The sequence below is a fragment of the Typopeltis vanoorti genome, chromosome 22 (assembly GCF_054136105.1).
Source record: "Typopeltis vanoorti isolate ZY-2024b chromosome 22, IOZ_Tvanoo_1.0, whole genome shotgun sequence".
In the NCBI taxonomy this organism is placed as follows: Eukaryota; Metazoa; Arthropoda; class Arachnida; order Uropygi; family Thelyphonidae; genus Typopeltis; species Typopeltis vanoorti.
The window spans coordinates 57,454,847-57,479,633 of record NC_143570.1 but is presented as its reverse complement, the minus strand read 5'-3'; the positions used below and the strand labels follow the sequence as shown (position 1 = coordinate 57,479,633).

General features: G+C 36.5%; 1 protein-coding gene across 1 annotated transcript in view; it reads right to left on the bottom strand.

Moving 5' to 3' along the window:
- LOC150094436 (small ubiquitin-related modifier-like) overlaps positions 1-4,595 on the bottom strand; it is an 80,866-nt gene extending 76,271 nt beyond the window's left edge. Inside the window, exons 1-2 of the mRNA XM_090412102.1 lie at positions 4,454-4,595; positions 4,297-4,353 (exon numbers count right to left, since the gene is read on the bottom strand). Coding sequence (XP_090268228.1) covers positions 4,297-4,353; positions 4,454-4,468 — 72 coding nt within the window. The 5' untranslated portion in view covers positions 4,469-4,595. The remainder of the gene's footprint in view (positions 1-4,296; positions 4,354-4,453) is intronic.
- Positions 4,596-24,787: the final 20,192 nt, after the last annotated feature.

The window sequence follows — 24,787 nt, the reverse complement described above, 5'->3', positions numbered from 1 at the left end:
TCTTTAAATAGATGACATATGCATAGCATCAAGGGAAAAAAAAAAAAAAAAACACCATTAACATGTACACTGCTCCCCTATAATTATTTGGAGGTGGGGATAAGGGTCGTATCAATTACTTAACCTATTGTAAAGTTTTCAAGATGAGACTAGTCATAAAATGCTTTCACAATGGCACTAGTCACTGTGAAAAACACTTTTGTTCCCTAGCACCTTGGATGTGTTATTCCACCCAAATGGCAAACCAAAAAAAAACCTATGCAAAAGACTGAGAAGCATAACATAGTACAAATCACCATTCTATGCTAAAAGAATTTTTAGCAAATTTGTGTGTACTAATAATTTTTTTATTAATATATATACTTGAAAATAATAAATGGATAATTCTGAGCAATACACAAGATATTAAGACCTCCCAGTTTATCACCAAGAGCCTGCATAAAAACTCAATTGTTCTACAGTTAGAGAAATTTTAAAAACCCTACCAGGAAATTAAATACATCTTTAACATCAAATTTAAAAGGAAATTTAAACAGCCAACTCTAACAGAAAAACATGTCTGATTTGCTTCACAATGATAAGTTACTATAAAGCAATCATCTGCAGGACTATGCTATATATTCTATTTGAAACATGGAACAAAACTGTTGTTGGAATAGAAATTATGCTATTAAATGTGTTCTTAAATTAAAATATAATAACTTTTCAGTATTTATTAATTATTTAGAGCATTTCCTAGTGTTATTAGGTTATGCAATAATAAAAGTTTATCAGATAATACAATATGGATGAAACTACATTTGCAGTAAAAGTTACATAAACATAAGTTACTACTTTTAAAGAGATCTCATTTCATCAAATCCTTAATGAGTAATATGACTTACTCACTTTAAAAAAATCTGTTAATCTTAATATTTACCAATAAAAACAAGTTCCCAATAAATGAAGACTACATTAAACATGTTCTCTTGATATGTTCATATTACCATACAGAATCCACAAATACATACATCCAGAGACATACTTTATAATATCAATTCATACATGAGGGTAGTTTTGGTAAAGAGGATGAGCAAAAAGTTGACAAACTCTTAACAATGAAATACACTGCACTTAACTCCAAATATTGCAATTTCTGCATGCATGTGTAGTATATAATAATACAACATTATTATCCTACCATCTATGGAGTCAGCACTCATGAGAGGTTCATTCAACAGACAATATATTTATCACAATGAATCTTACAATCCTTAACACTTCCTATATCAACAACATATTCCAGTAACGTGTTCCATTCACCCACAGTTCTCTCCATAAAAAATTTATTCCTCATACCCCTCTTCACCACACTTTTACATCACTTAAAAGGATGGCCTCTGATTTTTCCTCTCACTTACTATTTTTATAATCCCTTCTGGATTAATCTGATATCAATTCTTTTCCTCCTATCCACCAAACTCTACAATCCACATTCCTTCAACCTCTCTCCATAGCCAACATTCCAGAGACCTGATATCTTAGCTACTTCTCTCTGGACCCTCTCCAATGTTTCCAGATCACAATGAAAACCAAGTGACCAATCTAAGCACAACAGTCCAAGTGTGGTTCGGCCATTGCTTTATACAGTGGCAAAACCACCACCACCACCTATTCTCTACATGCCAGTGTAATTATTATCATAGCAGCAATACCATGTGTGGTCTTCCCAGGATTCGCAACATGTCCTCTAAATTTCAGTCTACTGTCAACTATCATTCCCAGATCCTGCAGGACAGTTTCATTGATATAATACAAAGCCTTATATCTTGAGTATACATTTTGGAGTGCAAGATATTGCACTCGAAAATGCAATATCTTGCACTTGTTAATATTAAAAATACAACCCAACTCATTTGAAAAAGCTATTCAAATCTTCCTGAAGAGAATTGAAATCAGTAGAGCTCCTTATAATTCTTCCCAAATTTGCTTCATCAGCAAACTGAAGATCACCAGTCAATCCATATATATATTATTAACAAATAAATAAAACCACAAGGTCCAAGAACAGAGCACTAAGACATGCCAGTGAATCAGCCTACTATCCATTCCCATCCTCTGCAGGTTGTACACTAACTTATCATGCGATAATTTATCAAATGTTTTTGCAAAGTCCAAGAATATTGCTGTATATGATTCTCCATTATCTAACAAGCATTATCTTATCATAAAATGCAAGTAAATGCTAAAACAAGACCCACCCATTCCTTGCTGATCAACTCAATCTTGTATTCTATTCCTGATTGATTTCTAACACCTCGACTACAACTGCTGTTATACAGACTAGTCTATAATTGAAAACCCGTCTTATAAGCATGCTTGTGAAGTGGCACTATTTTGCCTTCTTTCCCCTCCTTACAAACCTTACTCACTGGAAGACTCATTAAACAACCAGGTCAAGAGCATAGCTAACTGTTGTGCATATTCGTTAAAAATATGTAGTAATATGCTGCCATCCATTCCCACAGCCTCATTAACATCTAACCCAATCAACACCCGACACACCTAATTCCTTCACTTCCAATTCTCCTAATACTTGCCTCCTTTCTACATATTGCACAGCATCATTTACACAAGTATGGCACACACTGATGAAGTACTCATTAAATAATCCACTATATCCTTTGCAATGGTCACTCTGCTGCTGCCATGACTATCCACCAGTGTCAACTTGCTATAATTATTATTCCTCTTGCTTGCTATATAACAGAATTCCATTGAATTAACTTGGGCCTGACCAGCCAATCCCTTCTCATACTACTGCTGTTCTTTCTTTACCATGTTTGTCATCATCCTCACCTGCACTTTATTCTCCTCAGAGATCTGATTGCCATCTTGTATTCCCTCCTCCATAACATGTTCTTTTCCAACCCACCTTGCTTGATTTCACTGTTCGACCATTTCACTCCTACTCTATTTATTAGCTTTATACATTGCTTATGTTAGATATTGCCTTATAAATTCCCATGCAACATCAACATCTTTTCTGCACAGCTCATTTACTCAATGTACCGATGCTAGGTGACGACAGAGCTTCACATAATCACCCACATATAATCTTTTTTGGCAGTAACCTTTTGTTTCACCACTTCCGAAATGAATACCTCATGATCACTCTCACCAACTAGCGACAGTGTTAATAGCTCATTTTCAACTACATCTTGTGAATTATCACCAAATCCAAGACCTTGTTGCTTCTGTCCCATGCTACTTAAGATATTTATCCCTCATAAATTCAACAAGCTCACTCTCCTTGTTTCAATTTATATTCTCGTAATTAAAGTCTCCCATCAGGATCACTATTTTTCATTACATGCCTGACCAATTTACCTAAACATTTCACAATTGGTATTCAGTACATTCCCTGGCCTATACCAGTATCTAGTCAGTATACTAGTCCACTAATTTTAATGTCACACAGACTCAAAATCTACACATGCACCACAACTTCCACACCGTGTGGACATAATTCTTCTGCAATCATTAACTGCCCCCTTCTCTTTTCACCTTCCTATCTTTCCAGAAAATTGAATTTCATTCTATTTCTTTTCCCAACAGTACATCATCAGTCAAGTCGTCACCCTCACATATAATAATATATATGATATATGTGTCCAAATGGAACCATGCAATAACAACACATACTAGAAAAGAAAAGAAAAAAAAATTGCTTCAAAAGGAAGCAATTCTGTTAGCACAGTTGACCAATAATTTCAATTAGTAATTTCAAATAAAAATAATAATCGATTGACATATTGACTTATAAGCTTTTGAAACATTACGCTGTAGAAGTATTCCTAATACAGATATGGCAATTTTTTCTTCTTGAAAACAATGCACCGACAAGTTAATTCAAAATATAAAATGTTACTCCTATTCTATGCTAAATCCATTTGACGGGCGCTTAACTTAAGCCTAACGGATATTTTATTTACACCAATTGTTTTTCGTACTCGTTTCGCGCCACAAGCCCATTAGCAGAAGTTATTAAAGCATATGATACAACATACACACAAGTGATATATTAAGAATTAATCATATATATATATGTGTGTGTGTGTGTGTGTGTCTGAGTGCGAAACACACGTAGCGCGCGAACACATTTCATATATATAAATATATGTATGTATGTGTATGCATCTATATATATATATATATATATATATATATATATATATATATATATATATATATATATATATATAGTAATAACATTACAATCTTTATATATAGTAATAACATTACAGAGAGACGCACCTGTCCAACTACTTTGAGTTTGATATATTCAGATCCGGAATCACTTCCTTCCGGTTTCTAAAAGTATAAGAAAGAATAAAAGAATAAAGATCACAGGTCAAATCATGAAAATTAGTTTCAAATGACAAATCACATCACTAGCACAAAAACATGGTACCTGGTGATCTGACATGGCAGATTACAACGAAAGAAACCTACTATTCTTTAAGTTCCAACACAAAGCAATCAAACTATCCTCATATATCGCGAACAAACCACTACTATTCATTCACATCACAAAAATAGTCGGAAAATGCAAAAGCGAAGATGGCGCTAAAATCATTCTTTTAGTTGCGTTTTCAAGGGTTCAGTGTACTTAAAATCAAATGTATAAAAAACACAGGAAATTATATATATAATAAGACAAAAAAAAAATGGTCAGCCAACAGTCTCTATGTGAAATTTATACTGAAATTAAAAGTTTAATCTGTCTTATATATATATATATAACTTCCAGACTTTATCAATTACTGTATTGAGTTGAAACAGAGGTTTAAACTCAATTGATAAAACTAGTGAAATGTATCACCAAATAGAAAAGATGAGCGCCAAAAGAATAAACATAAGGAGAGAGTTTAATTATCAAAATATTGATTGGATAGCAGTAGAATCTCATGAGAAGAATAAAAAATCCTTTAATTGAGCTATTGCAGGACAACTTCCTCAAGCAGCATGTCACAGAAGGAACTCGTGGTCAAAGAGTGTAAGATTTGATTATAGTTTCAGAGGGCGTATCGGTTAAAGACATAACTATTCTGCCTAAGTTGGTGACAGTGATCATGCGGTACTCACTTGGGAAGTGACTAAGGTTATGAATATTCCATTCAGTAAAGGTTACATGCTGACATACAAAGCAGGATATCATGACCAACCGCGGAGTATACTGAGTTCAGTGGAATGGGAGCGGTTGCTGGATGGAAAGGATATATCGGCAGTGCATTGGAAACGTATAAACAATAATTAAATGATGCGATATCAGAATGTGTCCCGAAACATCGAAGAATAAATAGAGTAGGAATCAAATGGATGTGTAAAGTTATTAAGCAAGAGATTCGAAAGAAAAGGACGATGTGGAAGGAATACCGTTAGTATAAAGATGACGTCCGTTATAAACATAAGACTACAATATTCACAACTGTTGTATGGAAAGCAAACTCTGGTTATGAAAAGAAACTGACTCTATGTGCTAAAGACAACCACAAGAATTCTATCGATGTGCTGCAAGTAAAAGAAATAATGAACGTAAAAGAATGTCTCTTCTAAATCCAGATGGCGTGAAGGCTACAGATGCAGAAGAGTTTTTTCAGTTAATGACAGCCCAATTCGTTAAAAGCTCTCAACCTGGTGAATGCAACATTGAGCTCACTGTTACCTCTTCACTAGATGAAGAAACGCAGGTGTGTGAGACCAAGGTATTAGAGCTGTTGCACAAATTGAATAAGAATTCAGCAATAGGGACTGATGGGATATCAGTACATGTGCTAAAAGAGTGTTCAGCTGAACTGGCCATTCCTTTGACCAGGATGTTTATTATGAGTCTCAAAACAGGGAAGATTTTGCAGGAATGGAAGGAATGTATGGTAATTCCATCGCACAAGGGTCGTGCAAAGACCAGTGTATCCAACTATCGACCAATTAGTATCTCAGGAGTGGTGGTGAAGAGTTTGAAAAAGTTGGTTAGGGCCCGCATTCAGAAATGGATTGACAGTGAATCTCTACTTTGCAATTACAAACATGAGTTTACTAAGGGAAGGTCATGTTTTAGCAACTTGCTCACATTCTATAACAATGTTATCATTGAAATAGACAAGAGGAACGGATACACCATGATACTTTTGGATTTTGCTAAGCTATTGATAGAATACAACATGGTAGACTGTTGCATAAATTGGAGAATATGGGTTCAGGTTATAGAATATTAGCATGGATAATAGGATGGCTGACTGACAGATATCAAAAAGTGGTATACGGGGATCTGAGTCTGCAAGGTTTAAGATAACAAGTGGTATACCACAAGGATCAGTGTTTGGTCCACTGTTATTCAATCTGTATATTAATGATATTTGGAAGGATTGATTTGACAAGCAACATACACTTATTTGCTGATGATGCAAAGAAATCAGGAATGCTGCTGATAGGCAGTCTTTGTAGAATGATTTGAATAGACTGGAATTGTGGGCTTGGGAAAATGTGTGTCAGTTCAATATGAGTAAATGTAAAGTCATTCACTTCGGCATTATTAGATATCCAAGGTCGTATTATATCAATTGGATTAGGCAAGAAGAAACTGGTGAGGCTAGTGATCTTGAAGTGTTAATAGATACGGAGTTGAAGTTCAGGAGCCACGTAGCAAGGATTGCAAGTACAACTCAAAATATAATTGCAATGCTGAAATGCACGCTCACATGTAAAGATGTGAATGTTATTTGGCCACTTTACAAGGCCTTCATAAGACCTCACTTGAACTATTGTGCACAGTCAGGGCCGGATTTAGACTTGCTGAGATCCTATGCTAAACAAAACACAGAGGGCCCCTACTGTTTTAAATTACATCAGCTGGTCTTTTTGTTTTTTTATTTGAGGCCCCGGAAGATTGCGAGGCCCTAAGCTATAGCTTTTTTAGATTATACGTAAATTCGGCACTGTGAACAGGTCTGTTCTCCTGGTTTCTGTTGTGATTCCAAGCAGAGCTTGGAGAGAGTACAACGGAGAGTGTTAAAAATGATATCAGGATTGTGGAATACTGATTATGAAAACAGATTGAGAATTTGTAGACTGCAGACACTAGCAAACAAGAGAAAGAGGGGTGATATGGTTGACACTTACAAACTTTTGAAAAGGTCATACAGGATTTCAATTGATGGAATTTTTCAATTTATGGAAGGTGGGATAAGAACTAGAAGGCATCCTTGGAAGCTGAGAATGAAGGCCGCCAAGAAGGGTGTGAGGGCTAGATTTTTCTATGATAAGGTGGTGCGTGAACGGAATGGATGTTGTGAGTGCAATCAGTGGAAAAATGAATACAAGAATAAGTATGATAGCTGGGGAATTGGTGCATGTAGTATGCGACCTCTCTCGATGAGTCGCTGACTCTCTGGGGTCTCTCTTAATAATAATAATAATAAAAATAATAATAATAATAATAATAATAATAATAATAATTTTTTTAAACATTTTATTATGTCTCAGTATAAGTTACATACAATAATAATATTTATTGTATTTACAATAAGGATTATACAGCATTTTTTTTTAGTTTTTTTTATGTCTCAGATGAATTGCATACATAGTTGCTGTAGTAATTACATATATGTAATATTTATAACGCATTACAAGTGTGTATAACAGATACTTGCAAGTTAGTAATTTTCTTCCTCGAAGCTTAGCAGAGCTTATCTGAGGAAGATAATAGATGACAGAGGGTGGTGGTTTCATGGTTGTCTTCCTATACTGGTCACAAGCCAGGTGTTGATTTTACAGTTTGTTGGTACATGCTTGAAAGACTTCGACTGCTATTACAGTTTAACTTTTTTTTGTGCAAATGGGGTTGGATTTAGACATGGTGTGTTTGTTTCTTTGTGTTCTTGTAGTGATAGTTTTTGAGAGGGAGTGTTGTCATGATTTGTGTGTGTGTGTGTGTGTGTGGTGGGGGAGAGAGAAACAGGAATTGCTCTAATTTTCATTCTCGCTATAATATTTATATAGTGCCTGTTTCAGCTCTATGTTTGTTTCTAGGTTTCTGTTGTCAAACGGCAGTTTGTTTATCATGTCAGGTACGTAGAAGTTTCGGGTGGCTTTGCCGTGTTGATTGTTGTACTTATATGTTACGTAGGTTGTCTGTGGACTTGTTATTTGATATGTTGTTCTGGTTACTCTATATGTTGGGCTATAATAGTGTTTTAACATTACTGTGTAGTGGCGTAAGTGCTTCACCTTAAATATTTTGTGTTTTGTCCGTGCTTCCTGCATAAGAGTGGGTTGTTCCCAGAATATCAGTTTTATCATTTTATCTTGCAACCATTGTAGCCTGTTAAGTCTGTAGTCTGCGCAGAATGCGTATGATGTGATTGCATATCTTAAAATGTTTTCACATAATGCTTTATAGATTAGTATTTTTATGTGGGTTGTGGCAATGTCTTTTAATCTGTATAGTTTGCTTGCTATTATCCTAAGCTTGGTATGTAGGTAATTTGTATGGCTATTCCAACTTTGATCAGCATCGAAGTGAAGTCCAAGGTAGCGTGTTGTTTTCACCTGTGTGATGGTTGTGATTTTAGATTCTGCACTTTGTGTATAGGAGGATGAATGTTTGATAGTGAGATATTTAGTTCCTATGGGCAGGGTTTGGGGGTTTTTGAATATCAATAGCTTTGTTTTTCCAGGGTTTATATATATGCCGTTTTCGGTTAACCAGTTACTGATTTGATTGATGTCGTGTTGCATATTTTTGTAAGCGATATTTGCATTTTTGTGAATGGATACTATGGCAGTGTCGTCTGCATACTGGAAGATTTTACTTTTTAGGGGGAGTTGGCTTATGTCGTGTGTGTATATGTTAAATAGAATGGGAGATAGGACAGCTCCTTGCAGTACTCCACAGGTTACATGTACCTCTTTGCTGTGTGCTGATCCTATACGTGTGATGTGCTTTCTGTTTTTCGTGTATGCTTTAAACCACTGGAGTAGACGACCTCCAATTCCGATATGGGTAAGTTTCGTTAACAAGGTTTTATGTGTTAGTGTGTCAAATGCTTTTGTTAGGTCAATGAATACCACTAATGTTATTCTGTTTTTATCCAATGCAGCGTTTATTAGATCTGTGAAATCTTCAAGGAGTGTTGCTGTTCCTTTATTTTTTTGAAAGCCATATTGTGTTTTGGGTATGATTTGAAATTTTTCAACGTATGTGGAGAGTTTCTGATGTACAATGCGCTCCATGATTTGGTTGATTACAGGCAGCGTGGCGATAGGTCTGTAATTACTTATTATGTTTCTTTTTCCATGTTTGTGTATGGGTGTGATTAATGCAGTCTTCAGTGTTTCAGGTATGTGTCCCGTTTCGAAGATTTTATTTAACAATTTTTGTATAACTGGAAGTAGGTCGGTTGAGTGTTTCTTGATGTCTTTTGGTCTGATTCCGTCTATCCCCGGTCCTTTGTTAGGATTAATTTGTTGAATTGCCAGTGATAGTTCTTCTTTTGTTACTGTGGGAAACCACATCGACTGGGTTGCTCGTGGACCTAGTGGAGAATGTTCGTTTGTGTGAGGAAAGGTTGTTTCTTGTAGCTTTTGGACAGAGTTCACGAAGTGCTGATTAAAGTTGTTTGCCAACTGTTTGAGGGATTTGGGGTCGCAGGCAAAGCTGTGTTTTATTGTGGCAGTGGTTCTGTGTATATTGTCCAGCATTTCATTAATCAGGTGCCAGGTTTCCTTTATGTCATTCTGTGCTGTTGTTAATTTGTTGTTGTAATAGTTTCTTGTTGCCGTTCGAATCTGGGTTGTTAGGAGATTCCGTTTTCTTTTGTATTCAGCTTTTAAAGCGATATTGTTCGGCGACTTCTTAAGTTGTTTCCATAGGGCATATTTTCTTTGTATGTCTGTTAGTATGTTGTCTGTTATCCATGCATTTTGTTTCGTTTGGTGGCGTATTTTTATTTTTGTTAATGCTTTGTTATATATTTTGTTAAATGCAAGATTAAGATTATTATATACAGCTTCAGCGGAGTCTAAAGATGCTATCTGCATCCAGTCTGTTTTTCTGATTTCATCGTTCACTATTGCTTCGTTTACAATGCTATGATACTGTTTTGTAGTCTCAGTGATTTTTATGGGTTCTGGTTCAGTGTGTAACTGCAATGCTGTGAAATAATGGTCTGCTAGTTTGCATGTTATGAAGGCTGCTGTGTGGCTGTTTGGAGGGGCCGTTATATTTATATGATCAATGCAGGTTGAGGTTGTTGTGTTTCCGACTATCTCTTCTCGTGTATACGACTGTATGGATTGGGTTATGTTATATGCCGATAATAGGTCTAGGTATTGTTCTGTGTTGTTATTTATGTTCCTAATGTTTATATTAATGTCTCCTATTATTAAGTATTTTGAGGTGCCTACTTTCGTGGCTGAAAGCCATCTGTTTAGTTCTTCTAGGAATTTTGTGGTGCTTAAGTTGGGTGGTCTGTATATTGCGTTTAATATCAGGGAGTTTTCTTGTTTGATGTTTTTAATTTCGATGCATATGTTTTCTGCGTATTCTAATTTATAGTTTATTTCTGTTACTTCTAGTTTATGTTTGGTAAATATTATTATATCACCGCCTCGTTTGGTTTGTCTGCTGTGTTTGTGTTGTTGGAAGTGTGGCATTTGGTAGGTGGATGCCTCTTCGTTTGTCGTAGATACTTCAGTCATTATTAAAATGTCTATTTCGTCTATATCTTCCTTCAGATAAGCTTGAAGGGTCAGCCAGTATTTTTGAATGCTTCTGATGTTGATGTGGAAAATAGACAGTCCTTTTTTGGGGATTGTCAGTTGTTTCCATTCTGATATTGATTTCAGAATGTGGCAATTATCATGTTCCGGGGTGATTACGTCTGCTTGATGGTGTGCATTCATGTTGGTTGGGGTGCTGGTCCTTCTTTACGAGTTGTCAATATTCCTTTCAATGTGAAAGCCTGTTGAGGTCATCTACGGATTTTATTTCGATTGATTTTGCGTCTTGTGTCTTTCTAAGGAATATTTTGCTGTCTCTTTTCCATATAAACTGGTAATTGTTTTCTGTTTTTACTTTCCTTGCTTGGTAGAATATTTTCTGATAGTGTGGAGTACGGTATTCAGACAAGTATATTGGGGTGTTGTCGTGGTCTCCTTTCATATCCTTTACTACTGGATTTTTAATTCTGCTAGCTTTTATAAGTGTAGTTTTTGTTAAGCTGTTGGTGAGTCGCACTACAACTGGAGAAAGACGGGTATTATTTTCTCTTTTCCTTTTTTGTGGTAACCGATGCACTGACTGGATGTCTCTTGATTCAATGGGAGAGCCGATTTTTTGGCTTAGTTGTATTACAGTGTCTCTTAGATGTTCCGTAGCTATTTCTGGGAGACCATTTATGAGGAGGTCATTTTTGTGCTGCTGTTGGTTTGAGAGCTCGTACTGTTGCTTTGGAGAGTTTAGTTCTTGCCGTAGGTCCGTTGTCTCTTTAATTAAATTATGCTGTCTTTCAATTAGCTCTGTGACGCAGTTTTTAATTTCTCTAACGGTCTGTAACATACCTTCTATCGAGTTATTATTAAATTTAATGAATTCCTCATATTGGTCGATTAAACAGTCTTTTAGGTTTTGGAATCTATTTTCAAGTAATGCATTTAAAGATGGCTCACCTGGGTTTCCGTTGTTGTTTTCTTTGTTTTTAATTCCCTCTCTTGTTGACAGCTGTTTACTGCCTGCGGTTGTTTTCTGCATTGGCTGTTTTCCGCCTGCGGTCGAAGGCGACGTTCCTTTGTTGTCTCTGCAATGGGGACACTTCCACTCGTCACGATTCTTGTTTGATTTTCGCTGCCAAGTAGTCTCGGACAATCCTGAACATAAAAAATGCATGTTTCTTTGGCAGTTCCTACATGTTACGTGGTTTTCTTCCCCCAGTAGGTCTTCTTGGCATTTGTAGCACTTCATATTTCTTGCTTGACGATCTTGCTGTATTTTTTAATATGGCATCTTCCTTTGTTTTCTTCTCACGTAGTTGACCAACGTATACTTCGAACTTTGAATACTTATATTTTACTTATTACTTAACAGATACTTACAGTTTTTACATCTATATGTTCGTCTTGAAGAACGGAGTTCACTGATGTACTTTAAATTTTAATTCACAAGAAAAGATCTACTTTGCAAATTAAAATATGGGAGCATCGAAAATAATAATAATAATAATAATAATAATAATAATAATACTCATTTGAGTTGAAATTGAAATAAAAAAATTAACGATAATAGTTAAAAATGTTAACTGGCGCCTTTTTTTTTTATTCCCATATAGTGAGTGGGCGAGGCCGTTTAGGACTATCTAACTTTTGGAGATTGAGTGAGCAGTTCAATCTCCACTGGCAGCCAATCAGCAATAGCTGGCCCAAGGCTATCACTGATTAAGTGGCACACAGTGAAGAGAGAAGGCTAAACAAGTGCCATCTCGTGGTCCCTAACACAATATATTTAATGTCTGAAATAATGTCGGTTCTACAGTCGATTTTCTTGAGTTTACGGAACGAAAAATCCGAGTTTCTGAAAGAAAGATCACGGTTGCCGTGCCATAGATCTACTAACTCGGGAACCGGTCGAAAAAAGGCTTAGAAAAATTTCCTCTATTCGAAACAGTCTTCCTTCGTGCGGTCAAGCGCCGTGTTCTGCAAACAGCACATCCACTGAGCTACACAGGCATATCGAAAAGCGTGACAATAACGGAAGCGCCCAATTCAGGTTTTACAATTCTGTTTAACGAGAAGATGATAAGAGTTTCTGAGATTTGCATTATGTTTTTGATGAAAGATCGCCAAAAGTCATGTATCACCATGTAGGAAATAACCAAATGTTACACTGATTTGATTATTTTCTAAGCATTTCCACTAACACAGTAATGCACTGACGAATAACTGTAGTAAATTTAGCCAATTTTTGTGTACTGCAAGTTTATGAATGGTTTGTGCTGAGATATGTGCGACTGCCTGTGTAACTCAGTGAGTGTGGCTTTTGCACTATGCCGCCCGAAGATAGTCTTAAGTTCAAGTCTAGTCGCCAATGGGAGGAACTATAATTAGTGCTTTTTTTGTTCCCCAGCTGTCTCTGAATGGCTACTAGTGATTATTTAATTGGATTGATTGAAAATAGACCTGATTATATCACACACACACACACACACACACACACACACCAAATTCCACGTGGAAGGTAATATTGTGTAATCAGGGCCCTTTGAGTGAAGAATATTGAGGTTTTAGAAGATGGAGACTTTTGATATCCCTCTGTTTCCTAATGCTTAAGAAGTCATAATAGCCTCTCCGTAAGCTATCAGTGACGGCTAAGCACAGAGCCTGAGCTTCAAGCTGATCTTCTGTCTACTTGTTTTATATTTTAAGTGAATCCTTGAAAACAGAGGGATATCAAAATTAAATTGTTCCTGTGTAAATCCTTGTTGAGTGCCATCTAGTGATCCGAATGCTGCAAAGTATTGCAAAAATACATTGTGCGTGATGCGGAAGCGATGTATAAAATACAAGAGGTTCTAATTTCACCCCAATGGGGCGTTGTAAACATCAAATGCATGTCATTTGCATATTACGCAACTCAGAAGGTACCAGGAGGGTTTAAAAAGAAGCTACGGGATTTATTCCTTCATTCTTGTTAACCACCTCACCGGCCATTATGGATCAAATACGCATCCTCATATCCTTCGTATCCATCATATATTTCAACGTAATCAATGGTATTACAATTTTATTATGCACTTCGCATCCATGATAAACTTGACGTCTATAGACGTCTTGCCGGTAGTGTGGTTTTAATACCGTCCACAGTGTAGGCAGTAACTTTCCCTAATGCGTTACCAAGTAAAGACATGGTACCTAAACAGTTGCAATGTTGTTGTTGCACTCCACGAATTTCTTTGCCTGAACAATTGTCCACGAGGTCCATTATCTCTACGTACTCTGCGACGAATGATTAGTCGTTTCATTTCGAAGAAACAAAATAATTGGGATTAAGACCTGGCAGCGGGAGGATATACTTATAGTTTTCCTGAGGCGGGAAAAGTGCACTGGGGCCCTTAAATTGGTTGTAATTTTGTGCTCCCCCCAGTTAGAGCCTCGTGCGCCTGTACATAAGTACGGTCCTGTCTGATAGAGGTTGAAACCAATCACATCACAACGAGTGAATGAAATTGTTACTGCTATGAGGAGCAGACCATAAATAACAGCATTAGTTGCTGCAGTACACATATTGTATTAAGACCCATGAATATAGCTTACACAAATGTTTGGATAATTCTATGGAAGATTCTGCATTTTTACCAATTCAAGATAACCCTGACACAAGAATTGTGCTAGCTTGACTTTGAAAGTCGTTGATATTTGTTTTAATTTTTTTTAGTAAAGTCGAGTGGACGCTATTTGGCCGTAGATGATTTTATCGAGAGATGAAGAGTACTTTTACTAAAAGGACCTGCTAATACCCTCAATTGCCGCATATAGGCTATCCAAAACCACCCTGCAATGTAACAATTGCTTTGCCCAAACTCAATATTAATATGTGTTGTGGGTCTATGGCATTGTTTACCATTGCACTATTCTTCTTTGAAGACATTCACCAGTTAGGTCCTGCGACCTGCTCTGTTACTGCATATATCTCGATATGATAAACAATTTTGAGGTGTCACAGCTACAGCAGCGCCTATGCATTGATTAAATCATTTTCACGCAGGATGGGTTTCCACTACATATCCGCCGATTCATACAGGCGGTTCTTGCAAATTATTTCCGAGAAGCCAGAATGAGTAGCTATGAGTATTCCACTGCATGACCGACTTTGATCTGACCACCTGTGATTTCTGGCTCTCGGCATTTCTCAAATACAGAGTTTATCGGGATCAACCTTATAACTTGCCAGCACTGAAAAACAGCATAATATAGCATGTATGCAACATCAGATCCGACCAGCTACATTCTGCCATTGAGCACACTGTGCCCAGGATGCAGTTTGTGGCATACCAAGAAGGCAGCACATCGAACACTATAGCCCGAGAATACATAATGGAAGTGAATAAAAATGTGTTTTTATGCTTGAGTCGATTTTTTCCTTCTAACACATACAGAAAAATTATTATATCTACATCTGAATCGTCAGATAGCGACCCCTTGTGGCGAATTTTGGAAATTCTTTTTTTTCTCTCAGACGTCTCTACTGCAACGCTCATAGTGCATTCCTGCAAAGTTTTGATCACAGGGTGGCACTCCACAAAACCTTACAGGGATACTTTAATTTGATTGCTATGTGTTTTACGGTATTCAATCAGCGCTTCTATATCTTAGTGGAAGTGCTATTTGCACTCCTCAGCGCAAAATCGCCCGAAGAATGTACGTCATGAGTATGATTCTAGTCGTCGACTAGAAGAACTTGTTCTAATCCGTTTTCGACCAGTTCCCGAGTACGTCTATCGCTGGCACAAGCAAAGGTGTTTTTTCGCCCGGAAACTTGGGTTTTTTGTTCCATCAACTCAAGAATACCGACCGTAGAACCCACACTATTTTACACTAACAATATTGTGTTAGTGATTAGTATGTTATTTTCAACCACAAAATTAATTTAATAAGATAACTGAAACTTGGTTTTATTGGTCAGAATTTGATATAACTAGTAACCGACTAGTTTCGCCACGTTAAATATCAAAATCTCATATGAAGCCACTAGTTAACGTTGCGAAAATAGACGGTTAATAGTTATATGAAATTCAGACCAATAAAACCTAGTTTCAGTTATCTTATTAAATATTGTGTTAGGCTAGGAACTACAAAATGCTGACACATGTTAGCCGTCTCATCACTGTACGCTGCTTAAAATTACTGGAACAGCTATCTCTGGGTGGCTACCAGTTGATATTGAACAGCCCACTTAAAGTTGGATAGGACAAAAAAAACAGCCTCACCTACTCCCTATATGGAATCAAAAGGCGTTAACTGATTTTTTTTTAAAATTGAGCTGATCTTATGCGTTTTCATTTTTGAGAATATTCCGTCGACTTCTGTAATGTCATCTTTTTTGGAATATATATAATATATATAATCATTATTTCACTTACACACAGTAGAAACCGTTTAATTCAAAAAGAAATACACTTGCAGCCGGAATGTCATAATGTAAGAGAATATATTTGAATATGTAAAGTTTTTACCATTATTAAACGAATTTTCCCTCTAAAATCGCGAAGAAATTACATAATTTAATGAAATATTCAGAAACGCAACACTTGTGCAGCAATACAGCACGGTTAATGAATGTCGAAAATATTAAGTATAGACTAAAATCCCACTGTGCACAGCATTTGTATATAACGGGTTTCAACGTAATGCGTTCAAAACAGACAAATAGAGATAGCTGGCCCAAGTCTATCACTAATTAAACAGCCCGCAGTGAAGACACGGCTCAATAAACGCCGCCATCTCGCTGTCCCTAACCCTATTTTCATGTCTGAAATAGCGTGGGTTCTACGGTCGATTTTCTTGAATTCATGGGATGAAAAACCCAAGTTTCCGGGAGAAAAATCCCGCCTGTCCATGACAGATATCGACCAACTCGGGAACCGGTCTAAAAAAGGCTTAGAAAAAGATCCTCATCAGCGACTAGGCTTAAACTCGAAGTCAATCTTCGGGTGGTTTAGCGCAGAGGAATGCAGACACCATTTCCACTGAGCTAAAAATAAGAATAATATAAATTAAAATTTAGAATAATCATCATCATCAGTTGCATCAGTCTTGCGGCTGGTAGATCTGCAGCAATTTCCTCCATTCTGTTCTCTCATTGGCTTTCTTCTTAACCTCCTGGTAACTCCTCAAACCCGTGCTGTCTTTGACTTGGTCAAGATAGCTTTTCCTTCGTCTGCCTCTTCTTCCTTTCCCCTCTATTTTGCCTTCAGTTATTCTTTTCACAAGTCCATCATGTCGAAGTATATGTCCAAACCACCTATCCCTTCTAATTTTGATCGATTTAATTAGAGTTCTTGTTTCGTGTATCTCTCTCAGGACTTGGTTTGATTTTTATTCTGTCCATTTTATTTTGTTCATGCGACGCCAGCATCACATTTCAAAAGCCTCCAATCTTCTTACATCTTCTTTGCCTAGAATCCAGGTTTTTCACATCCATACAGTGCAATGCTCCATATCAATGTCTTTAGTATTTTTTTTTTTTCAATTGTAGGTTGAGTTTTCCTGTTAAAATGCTTTTCATCTTAGAGAATTGGGCTTTTGCGTTGTTTATTCTTGATCTTATCTCTTATCTTGTTCTGCCATCTTCTGTTATTAGGCTTCCTAATATTTAAAGCTTTACACTTGTTTTATTTGTTTCCCGCTGATGTCTATATGCTCTATATTGATAGGGATTTTGCCTGTAACAATGATTTTAGTCTTATCTGTGTTGATTTTCATTTTATATTTTTCAAGGTTATTATTTAGTAATTTTAGCATTGTTTTTAACGTTCTTCTGTTTTCTGCTACAAGAGCTATGTCATCAGCAAATCTTATACACATGACTTGCTTACCATTTATCTTTATGCCACTATTTATATTATCTTTAGTTTCCTGAATGGCCTTTTCAATATATAAATTAAATAAAAGTGGTGAAAGTATGCATTTTTGTCTTACTCCACTCCTTATATTTATTATTTTCTCCTTATCAGTGATTTTAATCCGTCCATTTTGATTTTTATAAATTTGATAAATTATTTTCCTATCCCTCAAATCTATGCCGATATTAGTTAGACATTTAGGAGTATTTGCTGGTTTACTTTATCAAACGCTTTCTCTAAATCAAGGAAGCAAATGTAAGTATTTTTACTAAGGTCTAATCTTCTTTCTATTATTGTTCTTAAACACAGTATTGCCTCTCTTGTTCCTTTATACTTTTTGAATCCAAATTGGTCTTCATCCAATAGACAATCTATTTTTGAATAAATTCTATTTTGAATAATTTTTAGCAGAATTTTGCTAACATGTGGGATTAAAGCTATTGTTCTAAATTGGTTGCATTTGTTTGCATTATTCTTTTTTGGTATTGGTATTATGGTTGATTTCATAAACTCCTTTGGTATTTCTCCTCTAGCATAGATTTGAGCTATTAATTGATAGAGTAAGGTTTTTGTCTCATCACCTAGATTTTGTAGCAGTTCTATAGGAATATTGTCTGCACCTGGAATTTTTCCCTTATTCATTTCGGACAGTGCGTTATCAAATTCTTCTCTCATTATTGCTATATATTAAGAATATAATATTATATTATATTAAATTGTATATTAAGAATAATATAAATTAAAAATCTGAAAACAAATTAACATAATTAAACATTGATATAATCTTCTGATTTAATAGCAAAATCCATTTCTCTTAATCGCAATTTAAAAAATCCATTAATGCCTTTCATTCTTTATAGGAAATAGGCAATGTCGTTTAGCCCTATGTAACTTTTGGAGATTGAATGCATTTATATTTTCGCCATAAGCCAATCACAGATATCTTGCACTACAAGAGATACACTTACACAAGTTGTTTTTTGTATACAACCTAATTGTACATTAACTCATTGGGAAGGAATCAACGGGCACCATAGGGTGAGGAACAAATAGCCATGGAGACAACCTTAACAGTTTCGCGCCATGGCTATTTGTTGGCGCCAACCTTAACATCCTTTCGCTGCAATGACTATAGCAATGCAATGGCGCATAGAGGCATGTAATGAAGTCCTGGACTGTTGTGGGATAGACGTCCCTTGATATCTCTCTCTCTCCCGACGATATAGTTCATCCAAATGATGTTCAATACGATTGAGGTCATGGCTCTGTAGAGGCCTTCATGCGTGATGATGTTCATATATGCACAAAGAACCCAATCACAGCATGCTTGTGACATGTTGCATTGTCTTGCTGAAAGAGACAATGGTCAGTACTGCAGAAACGCCACAACGCAGATAGAATTGTCCAGTATGGTAAGTTACTTCCCGTAGTTCAATGTTCGTGGAACCACAAACAAATGTCCGAGGCCAAACCATGAAAAAAAGAATCCTGCCATCACACCACCACCGAATTTCATATTTGGAGTTACACACTCTCGTAAGAGACGTTCACCAAGCATCTGCCGTACCCATACCCAGTCGTCTCCTAGGTAGAGGGTGTAGCGTGTCTGGTCGCTCCATAAGCTTTCACATCCCATTACATACGCTCTTTGGACCACAGAAGACGACAGTGCATGTTAGTTCGGGTAGTTTGAGGCTTGCATATTGCAGTCCTACCAAGAAAACAAATGTTGTGAGATTCTGAATGTTTTTGGGTAGATTCATGTTCCAGTCGAAATCTGGAACCCATATAGGAGACATCGAGATTATTCTAAAAATTAAATATAATGAGAAAAATCGCTGGATGACAGAATCAATATTCGAACTATTGAATGAAAGACAAAAGAGAAAGATACGTAACAGTATAAAAAACTCAGTAAAATGAGAAAAAAATGAATGCAAGGAATGGCTAAATGAAAAATGTAAAGAAATAGAGGAATTGGATAACAAACGCAATAGTAAATCAATGCATAAATCAATCCAAGCTCTAACTTATAAAGAGAAAAATTTAAGCCATGATCTTTGCATAAAAGATCAAATTGGAAAGATACTACTAGAAATACAATATATCATAAAAAGATGGAAAGAATATGGAAAACAATTGTTTGATTCTTATCACACAGACGCACCAGATATACAAAATATGGATCGTGGCAGAATTATGTGTGAAGAAATAGAATACGCTATAAGTCAATATTGGATACCATACTCCTTCCGGGCGAATCCCACGGGTGATATGAGGGAAGCCCTAACGGGCTGTTCCGAATAAGGAATAAGGAGCTGTGGACCAAAGGCTGCAACCGAGAAATGTCAAGCCTGCTGCAGACAGTTTGCTATAAACGATTATAAATTCGGAAGATCCAAATAGAGAAAATGTTACCGCGTCCGAGGCAGCCGACACGACAGCCTCTCCAGCACAGATGAGTTGGGAAATATGCAATGTGGTTGGTCAAAAAGGCCAACCACATTGCATATTTCGTCCTAACTCTCAATAAAAGAACACTTTATACGACAGGAATATTGGGACTAATGGAAAAGTAATTAGAAAAATCAAATGGAATATAATTGATCTTGCGAAAACACATTGGCCAACAGAAGGAGCTATAAACGTAGAAAGAAAAAGATTTTTCTACTGAGGAAGAGACGATAATGTCCAGATAGAAGGAGTCGGCATGTTAGTAAAAAATATCTTTATAAAATCCATCACAGCCATTGAGCCACAAGGATGAAGAATGACCTTGATTAGAATGAAAGCTAAGGAAGAGGGGATATACATAAAAATAATTCAGATCTATGCACTGGACCATTCACATGATGATGGAGAAATAGATGCCTTCTATCACAAACTACAAGACCTCACAAACAAAGCTAATAAAAAAATATATTTTAATAGTCATGGGAGATTTCAACTCCAAAATAGGGATATGCCCACCAGATATAACAGGTGTCATGGGCAAATTCGGAATAAATGAGAGAAATAACAGAGAAGAAAAATTACTTGAATTCTGCAAACAAAATAATTTATTCATATCCAGAACCCAACTGTACCACAATCCTTCCCATGAATATACTTGAATATCACCGGATGGAGTTACCAAAAATTGTGTTGACTACATTTTAATAAGATATAAATGGAAAGCATCAGTCGAGAATGTCAAAGCCCTAAAAAAAGCCTAATTACGACTTTGACCATAATGTTTTCTCAGCAAGATTAAATTAAAATTCAAAAATAACATTACAAAGAGCAACTGTAACCTAACATTCATGAGCAAAATAAACGAAGAACATATAAACTTATTATATGAGAATATCATAGAAAAAGAACTGCAAAATATATACTTATTATATGAGGATATCACAGAAAAAGAACTGCAAAATAAACCCTTTGCTGACGTTAAAACTGCATTTAAACAAGGAAGAACAACAGTCCAAAGTACGACTATTAAGATTCTAGGCACAGCTATCAGATCAAGTAACTATTGGATTACACCTGAAATCTTAAAAATCTTTGAATAAAAAGAGAGGCTAAAACACATTAAATCAGAATAAATCCGATGAAAGCAGAGAACACTATAAAAGGCTAAAAAACAAAATCGACGGAATGTGCAAATCGGAAAGGAATCCTGGTCAGAAGAAAAAAAATAAAATGCGAGCAAGAAAGCAAATAAAAAGCATGACACTAAAACTGTTTACAAAATAATAAAAGATCTAACCAATGAATAAAAAAACATCACCTTAAATATGAAAGAGTCTAATAAAACTGAAACTTGCGTGATTCACGATATACAAAAATATAAAAAGAATAATACCAAAAAACTATTCCAAAGAAACCAAACGTGGGATTCATCAAATAACGAAGAAAAGAAATAGCACCTTTTATCCTAAATATAAGCAACTTAAAGCAATGAAACAAATCAAAACATCCAAAACGCCTGGAATTGACCAAATTCTTACCGAATTCTGAAAACGCGGAGGCCAGGGAACAACAAAATATTTATTGAAACTTTCTAACCAAATTTTATTCTCAGGAGAAATACCTAACGGTTGGAAAACTGGGATCATAATACCCATCCATAAAAAAGGCGACAAACAGAAATGTGAAAACCATCGCTGTATCACGCTTTTAAATCAAAGCTACAAGGTTTTTCTTTGAATTATACAAAACCGCACTTATAAATTAATGGAAGTATCGTCGAAGAGAAACAATTTGAGATAGAAAAAGGAATCATGCAGAGCTGCCCACTTTCACTGCTCTTATACAACATATACCTAGAGGAAATATACAGAGAAATATCCAATGAACCAGGGATAAATATAAATGGAAGAAACATCAACCACATCAAATACGCTAAAGTAACCTAACCTAATCCTGGCATTATCCAAGGTACAGTTAGAAAAAACAGTCCATCTTTTAAATGACGAATGTAAAAACTTTGGAGTGAGGATCAACAGCAGTAAGACTAAAATAATGAATATAGGAAGAGAAGTTGAAAATATCTCATTAACCCTGGAGAACAAAACCCTAGAACAAATAAAATCTTTGGTCTACTTAGGAAACACCATTACGCACAATTTAGAAAGCACTGAAACAGAAAAACACAGAATTAACATTGGATTGTCAAACATGAATAAATCACACAACATATGGATCAATAATAAACTCTCGAAACATCTCAAAATCAAACTATTCAAAACCATGATCGTCCCAACAGCAACATATGGAAGTGAGTCGCGGCGACTCAGTAGGGAACTACTCAAAATAAGTGCATTCCAGGGGAAGTGCCTAAGAAAAATAAACAAACATGCTGGACAGAACATAAAACCACAGAACAAGTAAAGCAGGATCTCAACTATTAGCACCTCAGAGACTTTATTGTTCAGCAACAGCTCGGACTATTTAGCCATGTCCAGAGAACGTCTCCTCACAGACTTTCAAACATCATCCTAAATGGAAGAACAGGAAAACAGCGTCCACCCGGAAGAACAAGGAAATGTTGGCTCAGATCCTTAAAAGAAAGAGGCGAATTCCCCAACTTCATTACTCTGTTCGAGAATACTAGAAGTAGAACCATTTGCAGATAGATTGTACAAAGTAGGACAGTTTACAGCTGAAAGGGACCTGGTATACACCAGGTAGGTCTAGGGGAAGTGGTTGGCCTTTAGTGGAACAGATAAGGGATGCCAATTTTCTATGTGGTCTGTAACAGGTGGTCAAGTCATGTTTTTTTTTAAATTTTCTTGATTTTTTCCAAGGTGCCTCGGATGTAGGGAATGACGATGGATTTAGAGTAATCTTTTTTGTGAAGGGAGGAGATGGTGGGTTGTGGATAACTGGCTTAAGTATTTTTTGGATTCTTTTGGCAGGGTAGCCATTGGCTGAGAAAGTGTCAAGGATGCGATTTAGTTCAGTGGTTAGGGCTTGATCATTTGAACAGATTATTTTTGCCCTGTTGAATAGTGTCTTAATAACTCCATATTGTTGTGATGGAGGGTGATGGAATTGTTGGTGAATGTATCTGCCTGAATGGGTGGGTTTTCTATAAACTGAGAAAACCAAGGTTCCATCAGGTTGGCGGATGACTAGTGTGTCTAGGAAGGGGAGGTTATTGTTTTCCTCTTTTTCCAGGGTGAACTTGATCTTAGGGAGTTGGTTGTTTAAGTGTGTTAGGAAGGAGAGGAGTGAATCCTGGCCATGTGGCCAAATAGCGAACACATCATCAACGTAGCGAAGCCATATGGTAGGTTTTTGTGGGGCTGAGTTTAAGGCTTTCTCTTCAAACATCTCCATGAAGAAGTTGGCCAACGGTGGGGAAAGTGGTGAACCCATGGCTGTCCCCTCTATCTGTTTGTAGAATTTTTCCTGCCAAACGAAATAGCCTGAGTTCATTGTAAACTGAAATAGGGCTGAGATATCGGGAGGAAATTTAGCTTGGATTAGCTCTAAGGTTTCTTTGAGGGGGGACATTCGTGAATAAGGAGGAGACGTCAAAACTGACCATTATGTCATTATGTTGGAGTGTAAGGTTTTCTATACTGGCTTTGAAGTAGGCTGAGTTTTTTATGTGTGATGGTGTTCCCAGTATAGTGTGAGAGCGCTTTGGCTAAATGCTTGGCTAGTTTGTAAGTGGGGGGAATCAATGCCATCCACTATGGGACGTAATGGCACATTTTCTTTATGTATTTTTGGGAGCCCATATATGCAGGGGGGAGGGTCTAGAGTAATAGGGTTTCAATCTGTTGGTAATCTCCACAGGCCAAGAAGTGACCTTCTTAAGGAGCCTATGGAGTTTTCTTATTTGAGAGTTGGTGGGATTATATTGAATAGGGAGGTAAGTGGATCGATCTAATAGTAAAGCCTTAAGCTTACCTGTGTAGTCATTAAGATTGTGTACCACAGTAGCGTTCCCCTTATCCGCTTTGGTGATCACTATTTCTTTGTTTCTCTTCAATTCTTGTAGTGACGTGTATTCACTAATGGATGAGTTGGATTTTGGAGGCTATGCTTTTGTGAGAACACAGGCTACATCCAATCTTGCAGCTGTAAACTGTCCTACTTTGGCCAAACAGGCAGGACAGCAAATCTCAGAATCTCAGAACACAAGGATTACATTCGATTTCACAAGTACAGCCACTCTGGGCTTGCAGACCACGCTGTGGATACTCGCCACAGAATAAGATGGAAGAAAGCCACAGTAATACACCTCAGCAAGTTCAAATATGAAAGACTATTCATGGAATCAGCCTCAGCCATTAGGAACATGCCAAAGCTCAACAAATATGGATGCATGAGACTGTCCCAAATTTGGAAAACATTTATCAGAAGAACTTCAGCCCAAAGGCCAAAAACTACCAATATAGCCCGCCAGGGGGCACCATCAGGACTTTAGGAAAACGTTATCTTCCTAGCTTCGGTTCTCATTTGCTGTTATGTAGTACTTGTGTGCAATTGTCTTTGTAATAAGTTCCCAAGAAGATGGACTTGACGTTTGCCGAAATATCGGAAAGTACATATTAAAGTTTATTTAAATTATATATCTAGTATATGCTGTCAATTCCTTAATTATTAGTTATCATGTATAACCAGCGTATAAGCAT